We start from the raw sequence: 9751 nt of genomic DNA on the forward strand, positions 1-9751 counted from the left end.
GTCAGTTATAAACAGATACTCAACGACAGAGTAACACTCTGCCATATGCTGTAAATTGGATCCAAGAAATTCCATAGTATAAAAAGTGGGGGCCCCACTACTGTTCAGAAATGAAAAGACTGGAGAGAGCCCGCTTCAGAGGACCAGGACAGAAGCCGGTGTGATATTCAAACACCGGGTAGGAGGCGCTGTTGAGGGAATTTCACTACAAGTTCAATGACCACAAAAATCTCTTCTGGTTTAAGGAAGAACTGCTCATTTCAAACTAATTATCCCAAATCATTTCATCAGACAACAAATATTCATAAATGAGAGATGTACTCACACTTCAACGGAAAAGTTCATCCTTTGTGTTTGTTAAAATGTTGAAAGCTACTGGCATTAGAAATGTTTCCAAGTTCTGCACTGGTTCACTTCAATCCAGGGAACAAGGTTCAATCAGTAATATGGAAACAGGATATGATCTATATAAATTTTCAAAACTGTACCTGTAACAATTCAATTTTAATATAAAACCCTTACTATTAACCTGTGATTGTCATTCCCAATCGTAAACAAGTACTACCCCAACACCGTGCTTATTAGCACATGGTTAAGTTATCACCGCTGAATGAATGACCACCACTGACTCTGCAGGATCCCCAGGACGGAAGGAAACTGAATGAAAACAAATTTCTTAAAATACTCAGCCTGACTCACGCAGGATACAATCATGAAAACCTGCCACGTGATTTCATTACTTGTTTTTATTACTATTCTTTTAAAAAGAAAATTAAGAGAAATCAAACAAAGGATTACTTTGCCGCCTTCTCTATGCTACAGCTTTAAATCGCTCTTAAAAATACACCCAACAAAAGAATAAACTCAGAAAGTTGCTAACATTTATGTTGAGCTAACTTCGTCCACTGCCATTTTCTAAAGATGTGTATAGGCAATAGTGTAGTATAAAACGTAAATACTAGGACAATGAATGCAAATGAAATTACAATTAAGTCTACATATTGTTGCTGCTAATTACCATTTCAACCAATCTGCATTGTAATGGACTGAACTAGGGGCACCTGGCTGGCTCAGTCGGTGGAGGGTGCAACTCTTGATCCTCAGGGTTGTGAGTTCAAGCCCCACAGTGGCTGTAGAGGCTACTTACAAAAATAAAACCTTGAAAAAAATAAATAATGGACTGAATTATCCCTAATCATGCTTTCTTCGTTTCCGAAAATCACTGTGTGTATTACATTACACATCAGTCCAAATCAATCTTGTACTGTGTTTTTACTAATTTTAATGAGCTATTCACATTAATATTTAAGTCCTGAATGCGGCAAATACCAAACCTCTTAAGAAAACATTTCAATTATACCTGTGTAAAAATTATTCAAATATTAAACCTCTTTTTTGTGTTCAAAGAACTATCCTAAACATTCACAAAAGCAGATGTACAAGTGAACAGAAAGTTAAAGGAGGAAACTTCTACCGCAAACTACAGTACCAAAAATATGACGGAATTCCAGATTCCTGTAAGATCTCATTTAAAAAAAAAAAAAAAAAAAGGCTTTAAATTTCTCGCGTTTTAAATTTCACGACACGCACTAATTACAATAGCTATGAAAATCGACTTCACTTCCCAGAGAGCGAGAAAAACCAACAGCCTAGAGAGGGTTCGTATTTACCGGCCACCAGTTTTCCCAGCAGCTACTTTGTTTCACCTTCCAGTATTTCACTCGAAAGCACCCTGCGATGGTATAAAGTGCCGTAATTTCTAGAAATTAGACGTCAAAAAGCAGAGGTCTAAAACAAACTTGAAAGGTACTAATACCCCCTGAGTGACTATAATGGGGGGGGGGGGCCCGACTCTACACGTACATCTCCCCGGAAGAGAAGGGTGCGTGCTCCCCTTCCTCGCGCAACGGCGTTATTGTGCGCGGCCCTAAACTTTAGAGACAGCTGAGCCCCGGCGCGCTGGCGTTAGCCCGGCGGAGACGATTCGTGCAGACGATGTCACTCTGATGCAAGTCCAAGTACGGTCCTGGCGACTCAATTTCCAGTTCTCTCTGCAACAGTAACCCAAGGCTGCTCCTCGGGGACTCGAGCCCACGAACCAGAAGAGCAGCAAGCCCCCCGCGGTCCATCACGCTGAGGAAGCGACCTGTGGGGGCATGGGGGCAGCGGGGCACCCCCACACCTTGGGGTCCCACTCCGCGCGGAGGGGCGAGCCAAGGGCCTGGAGGGGCCCTGACGCTGCGGGGCCTCCCGAAGCCCCCCGGCTGCCTCTCTGGGGCGCCCAGGGCCCCCTCCGCACCCCCGGCTCCCCCGCGGTCCACTCGGGGGTTAACCCCTTCGCGCCCCCCGCGCCCTCCGCAGGCGGCCCGGCGCCCCTCCAAGCTGCTCCCCCGCGGCAGGACCCTGAGGGCTCCGCGCGGGGCGGCGGCGGGCGGCCGGGGCGCGGCGGCGGCGGGAGGCCGGGGCCTAGTCCGGGGCAGCGTGTCCCGGCGCCCTCCCCCACTCCCACACGCTCGCTCCGGGCGGGGTGCGCCCGCCCGCCCCGGCGCCGCCCGCCGCGGCTCGGGGCGGCTCCCGCCCAGGACGCGGGCCGCCGGCTACCTGCGGGCTGCGGAGGGCCATGGCGACCCGTTTCAATGAGCCTCGGCGCTCGTCCGACTCCTCACGCTGCTTCCCCCGCCGCCGCCATCTTCTCGCCCGCACATACACACTCGCATCGGCCGCCGCGCCTGCGCACTGGCCGCGCGCCGCGGGGCGCGGGGAGGCCGGGCGCGCCGGGAGCGTGCTGCGCATGCGCGGCCGACAGGTGGGCGTGCGCGGCGGGAGCCGGCCCGGTGGCGTCTGGGTCCGCGCCCCTCGGCGCTGCGGGCGGCTGGGCCGCGCACTGGGGGGCCGCGGGGTGCGGGTGCGGCTGCAGTGCGGCCGGGGGAAAGCACAGGGTACGCAGGTGATGACGCCAAAGCGCCCAGCCGGCCCGGGCTCCTCACCTAGTGGGAAGCCGCCTGGGACCTGCGTGAGACTCGGGACCGTCCGGAGCCTGAGGCCGGCCCGGGCCCGGGAGCCGCAGGGTCTCCCTAGGCCGGGGTCTCGCGAGGGAGCGCCGGAGGTCCCGGAGCAGTTCCCCTGCCGACGGCGATGACACTGCCGCCCGTTCATTCATTTGTGCAGGCTCATTCCCTGCGCGTCGCGCGCCCACCCCGAGCCACGCCTATCGCCGGGCGGTGGAGGAGATCCCAACCGAACTCGGCTCTGGGGCCTGGCCGACCGGGAGCACCCGGGAAGCGCTGCCTGGCACACGCGCGCGTGCACGGTCGCAGTCGGATCGACCTCGGGGTCACCGACCCCAGAAGCAGGGGGCCCCCTGCGCGACCGCGCAGTTTCCCGTCGGGTGTGGCCCCTCTCTGAGCCTGGGACTGCAGGCAGGCCCCCTCCCTCCCTCAGCTTTGTCTCCCTCGCCTGCGAATGAGACGAATGCAGTTTCTTAAAGGGTTTCGGGGAGGATCATATTAGATGAGTGTGAACAAAGTGGCCAAAAGAGCCAGCTCCCCCTCCCCCCAAAAAAGTAGCTTCTGAGATTATGACTCACACCCCTTATCCTGGGTCTCACTTGCTCCACGCGTCCACGGCCAGCTAGGGCCAGACCCCGTGCTGAGCTGCAGAGATGAACAGTAAGAGCCATTGCTACCTTCTGTTAGGACAGAGGGCCCGGTGTTTTCAAAAATGGGACACCGTGAAAAATATCGGGGGGGGGGGGGGGCTGCTCTAAAGTATAACCAAAAATATAACCAAATACAATCTTGACGGGATCCTCGTGTGTTTTTTAAGCGAGGAGATACCTTTTGACAATCAGGAATTCGAGTATGGCTTGCTCTTGGTAATTGTAATGGTATACTAATCGTTGCGCACGTGTGAAAGAATGTTCTTATTGTTCAAATATGCCTCGGAAGAATTTAGGGATGAATGTCATAATGCCTGTGAGTTCTTTTTTAATGGTTCAACAAAAAACAGTGTATAAAGACAGACAACTCCACATAGAGAAAAAGCAAATGAGGTAGATGTGAACAATTGGGTCAAAGGGGTACTCTCGACTTTTCCTTTTCTGTAGGTTTGAGAAAGTATATAACGAAAAGCTGGGGGAGCCATATACTATTGTATCCATGCTATGGTTACAACAGAAAAATTTTATCTGCCTGTGGATAAAGTCAAAGGGATATAAAAACCCAGTGATGGCTTAGGATGGTGGATGTCTGATTTTTATTTTTTGAACAATACATAAAAATTAAGTAGGATCTAATTCTGATTTTCAAATCACTCACAGAGATATTAATGCATGGTTTCAACACAAGGAGGTAGATGGTAAAAAGAAAATATTAGCAGTTACTCTGGGCCCCATAATGCTGACTAGGCCCTAGTATTTGCAACCACTGTAGGGGCACTGGAGGAACCCAGAGTCCACACAGATCTGAATTAAAATCCTGACTCCTCACTCACTGGTTGTGTGAACGTCAGCAGGATACATAACCTTGCTGTGAATCTTTGTAAATAGAGATATGGTTGGCAAAATAATACCAGCCCCTCTTCCTATCCCAAAGATGTCTACATGACCTCACATGACAAAAAGGACTTTGCAGATGTGATTATATCAAAGACCTTGAGAGGAAGAGATCAATCGATTATCTGGGTGGTCCCAGGTAAGCACAGGGATCCTTACAAGGGAAAGAGGGAGGCCAGAGAGTCAAACAATCAGACAAGGAAATGTGGCAACAGAAGCAGAGTTGGGGGAGAGAAAGATTGATCTGAGAGTGAGATTGCTCTTATGCTGCTGGCTTTGAAGGTGGAGGAAGGGGCCAGGAACCGATGAATGCAGGCAGCCTCTAGAAGCTGGAAAACACAAGGAAACATTTCCTCCCAGTTGTTCCGGAAGGAACCTAGCCTTGCCCACACCTGGATTTTAGAACGTCTTCTGACCTACAAAATTATAAAATAATCATTTGTAAACCAGCAAATTTGTGATCATTTGTTACAGCAACAATAAGAAATTAACACAAAGGGGACGCCTGGGTGGCTCAGCTGGTTAAGCAGCTGCCTTCCGCTCAGGTCATGATCCCAGCGTCCTGGGATCGAGTCCCACATCGGGCTCCTTGCTCAGCAGGGAGCCTGCTTCTCCCTCTGCCTCTGCCTGCCATTCTGTCTGCCTGTGCTCGCTCTCTCTCCCTCTCTCTCTCTGTTAAAAAAAAAAAAAAAAAAAAAAAAAAAAAAAAAAAAAAAAAAAAACTTTAAATAAATAAATAAATAAATAAGAAATTAACACAAGGAATAATACCACCTACTCTGCAAACATGTTGGCAGGAGGAAATGAAGTAATGGCTCAGCAAGTGGAACATGGGGCCTGGCAGTTTCTAACTACTGTTCAACAAACAGAAGGGACTTTTTGTTCTATCTAGGGAGGGTGTAAGCGTTCTGCAAAGAGGTAACATTTGAGCTAAGTCTTGAGTAGTATGTGTGGAGATGGGACCCACATTTCCCCATCTCTGCCCAGCAGAGAGGGGCACCTGGGTGGCTCAGTGGATTAAGCATCTGCCTTCGGCTCAGGTCCTGATCTCGGGGTCCTGGGATTGAGTCCTGCATCAGGCTCCCTGCTCAGTGGGAAGTCTGCTTGTCACTCTCCCTCTGCCCCTAACCCCCATTCATGCTCTCTCTCTCCAATAAATAAATAAAATCTTTTAAAAATGAATAAATAATTACACCGATGGAGATACATGGTCTGACAAGCAGGAGTTAATTCCTGGATCCCAGAGGACAGACTATTTCTATTAGGCCTTTCCTACCTGGAAAGTTCTTTTCTGGAATTCTGATAGCATGGAGGACTACAACTAGCTGTATGGCCTTAGGCAAATACATAACCTCTCTGGGTCTGAAAACTGGAAGAAACAATACCTGGCAGAGATCTAGTGAAAATGAATATAGTAACAAGATAACATAGGTCATTTGGTTGATAAAACATCCAGCAAACAGCGAGAGCCCAGTAAACACCGGAAACTATCATTACCCCCAGACTCCTTGCAAAAGAAAGTGATGTTTGCACAGGAAGGATGTAGCGCATTTGATGGGATTTATTCAAGCTTTCAAACAAAAATTGGAATTTGGGGAAACATATCCACCATTATGAGCTGGGCAGGCAGCTTCCCAGTACTTAAAGATTTTTCTGGTGGGATTGGTGGCGATAGTAACAAGTGCGATTTTTTTTAATAATGAATAATGGAACATTTCAGCATTTGGAAGACCTGCATAACTCAGTGAATCAATATTTTCCAATGATCCATGTGGGGTATTATAAAATCATGCATGAGTAAAAGATCCATTCAAGACAAACCAATGGATTTTAATCTAACAGAGTACAAAAAAAGTTCACTGATATGATTTCACATTCCGCTTTGCAGTTTTTCTCTAAGAAATCTGTCCACTGGGGCACCTGGGTACCTCAGTGGGTTAAAGCCTCTGCCTTTGGCTCAGGCCATGATTCCAGGGTCCTGGGATCAAGCCCCGCATCAGGCTCTCTGCTCAGCGGGGAGCCTGTTTCCTCCTCTCTCTCTCTCTCTCTCTCTCTCTGTCTGCCTCTCTGCCTACTTGTGATCTCTGCCTGTCAAATAAATAAATACAATCTTAAAAAAAAAAAAAAAGAAATCTGTCCACTTTGGGCAGTGATAAAAAAAATACCACAATTATCTAAAAACATCACTCCTAAAATAAATAAATTAATTAATAATAAAACAATAAAATAAAATAGATTAAACAATAAAAACATCACTCCTTTTGAGGAATACACTTTTTTTATGATTTTATTTATTTATTTAACAGACAGATATCACAAGTAGGCAGAGAGAGACTGAGAAGCAGGCTCCCCGCTGAGCAGAGAGCCCCAGGTGGGACTCAATCCCAAAACCCTGGGATCATGACCAGAGCCAAAGACAGAGGCTTTAACCCACTGAGCCACCCAGGCCCCCAAGGAATCCACTTTTTAGGAAAATACCCCTCCATTCCTTTCCTAACCACATTCTGTGTGTGAGGCTGGATTTTCTTCACAGACCTCAATCAGAGCAACATATCACTACCGACTGAATTCAGCCGCAGATGTGGGAACTCAGTTGTTTTCCTTTAAGCCAGACATTAAAGAGCTTTGCAAAAGTCCACCATATGGGGTCCCTGGGTGGCTCAGTCAATTAAGCAATACTCTGGGTCTCAGCCCCGGGTCTGGATATCAGGGTCGTGAGTTCAAACCCTGCATTGGGCTCCATGTGGCGTGTGGAGTCTACTTAAAAAAAAGAATCTACCATAGTGCCATCTTCTCACCCAAAATTATTTACTTTGGAAAGTAGTTTTTTTTTTTTTTTTAATTAAAAAAAATGTTACGGGGTGGGCTTTGGTGGCTCTGTCAGTTAAGAATCTGACTTCAGCTCAGGTCATGTTCTCAAGGTCCTGGGATCAAGCCCACGTTGGGCTCCCTGCTCAAATGAGAGTCTGCCTCTCCTTCTGCCCCTCCCACTACTCATGCTGTCTCTCTCTCTCAAATAAATAAGTAAAATCTTTTAAAAATATATTATTTTTATGTTGACATACACTGCATTTATGATTAATACATTTCTTGACTTATTCTTTAAATGTCTCGGTTTTCATTCCTAAATGGAAAGGAGCAATAAGCATCATTTACAAAAATAAAGTCTTTCTGAGAGTCAGCAGTAATTCTGAAGAATGTAAAGAAGTTTGAAAATGACAGCTCCCAAACCCCAGGCAGGCTGCCTCTGTGCTTGGCTTATCTGCCTGGAATCTGCTTTCCCCTCACTCAGCTCTCTGATGGCTGCCATCTCTGAAAGGAGGTCTCTGGCCACTCTGCTCCTAACGGCCACCTCTCCACCTGTTATCCTGCTTTATTTGTCTCCAAAGCACTCACTGAGAGCTGTGAGTCTGTGGCATCTTTACTTTATGTGTGGATCCTCTGTCTCCTCCCCTAGGACCCTAAGCTCCAGGAAGCCCAGGTAGATCCTATTCCCTCATATTTTCCCAGCATCTACAACAGTTTTAAACATTTGGTAGGCACTCAATACATATTTTTTGAATGAGTGAATGAATGAATGGCCTCATTTAATTCTCACAAGACCCAGCGAGGTGGATGCTATTGTCTTCCCTGTTTTAGAGCTGGGGAAACCAGAAGAATCCAAGCGACCTGCCTAGACTTGCACCTCTAATAAGTGGGGCAGCTTGAGATGAAAAACATGGGTGTGTCATATGCAGAATTGGGATCTTATTCGGAAATTGAGTCAAGCCAAGTACCATACAAAGGCATTTTTGAGACAACGTAGGAGTATAAGTGAGGCGTGGAGGAGACCATGGAATTACTTATTAGAAAATGTGTGAGGTGTGCTGGTGGGATCGAGGTTCTGTTGGAAAATACCCCTTCCGGTTTGGGGAGGTGGACGCTCTAGTACACAGGGATGAACTCTGTGAGGGATGATACTTTAAAATATTTGAGGAAAGCACAGAAAGAAGAAAGAAGATGGGGCAAACATGGCTGTCGGCAGCTGTAGATGGTGAGATGTGGGGGTGTCCAGGTACACGGAGAAGCCGGCGGGAAGATGTGCCGGAGGGAAACCCCAGTAGGGGTAAGGGGAACGGGAGGGGGCTGGCCAAGGTGGGAGCCTGCAGACTGGGCTGTGGGGTGGTCCCCTCGGAGCAGAGGGGGACCAAGAAGGGCTGAGTAGGAGTTGTCTGCGGCTACAGCTCGGTCTTCAAAAGTTTCCGTTGCTGGCGGGTTGCGTCTGGGTGGCTCAGTTGTTAAGCGGCTGCCTTCGGCTCAGGCCATGATCCTAGGGTCCTGGGATCGAGCCCCACATTGGGCTCCCTGCTCAGTGGGGAGCCTGCTTCTCCCTCTCCCACTCTCCCTGCTTGTGTTCCCTCTCTCGCTGTGTATCTCTCTGTCAAATAAATAAATAAAATCTTTAAAAAAATAATAAAATGAGACTTCGTGTGGGACCATCGAGGAGCCCCTGAACCACGTATCTCATCAGGGAGTCCCACATCTCTCAGGAAAGAACTTGCCTAGTGTGAATGTTCCAGGGCTGCTGCAACAAGGTATCACAGACCAGGGGCTCAACCAACGGGAAATTTGTCCTCTCACAGCCTCAGAGGCCACAAGTCTGGAATCAAGGTGTGGGGAAGCAGGTGTAGGCTCCTTCTGGAAGCTCCAGGGAGAATCTGCCCCAGGCTTCCCTCCACTCTCTGGGGTTGGCATGCCTTGGCTTGCGGCCGCGTGGCGCCCATCGCTGGCCCCTGGGTCACGTGGTCTTCTGCTGTGGGACTCTGTCTCTGTGTCCCTTCATAAAACCGACACAGAGGACTTGTCATCCCGAGCCCAGAGGAACCTCAGGAGGTGCCCTTGACCCCTGACTGTGGCTCACTCCACAGGACCCCTCTCGTGAAACCCGTTCAGTACTAAACGCTAAGGCCACACTCTGCCAGGCCGCCCTGGGAGCACACAGGGACCCAGAGAGCCAGCTCCTAGCCTGTGCACTGGCCGTGGCATCCTGAGCGCGCCCGCTCCCCTTTTCATTTCTTCTCGTTCTCTTGCTCTCCCTCTTGTTTTTGGTGGCGGAACTCTTAGAGTTGAAGTGTTTCAAGGATCCATACGACACAGCTCCTCACTCACACATTGTCCTTATGCCCCTGTCCCCACCCTCCCCCAGGTGTGACACAGCCC

General features: G+C 48.8%; 1 protein-coding gene across 1 annotated transcript in view; it reads right to left on the reverse strand.

Moving 5' to 3' along the window:
* The window catches only part of USP10 (ubiquitin specific peptidase 10), a 71361-nt gene extending 68568 nt beyond the window's left edge, over positions 1–2793 (reverse strand). The window contains exon 1 of the mRNA XM_059153347.1: positions 2602–2793. Coding sequence (XP_059009330.1) covers positions 2602–2793 — 192 coding nt within the window. The remainder of the gene's footprint in view (positions 1–2601) is intronic.
* Between the last annotated feature and the right edge of the window lie 6958 nt (positions 2794–9751).

Source organism: Mustela lutreola, chromosome 16 (assembly GCF_030435805.1).
Source record: "Mustela lutreola isolate mMusLut2 chromosome 16, mMusLut2.pri, whole genome shotgun sequence".
Taxonomy (NCBI): Eukaryota; Metazoa; Chordata; class Mammalia; order Carnivora; family Mustelidae; genus Mustela; species Mustela lutreola.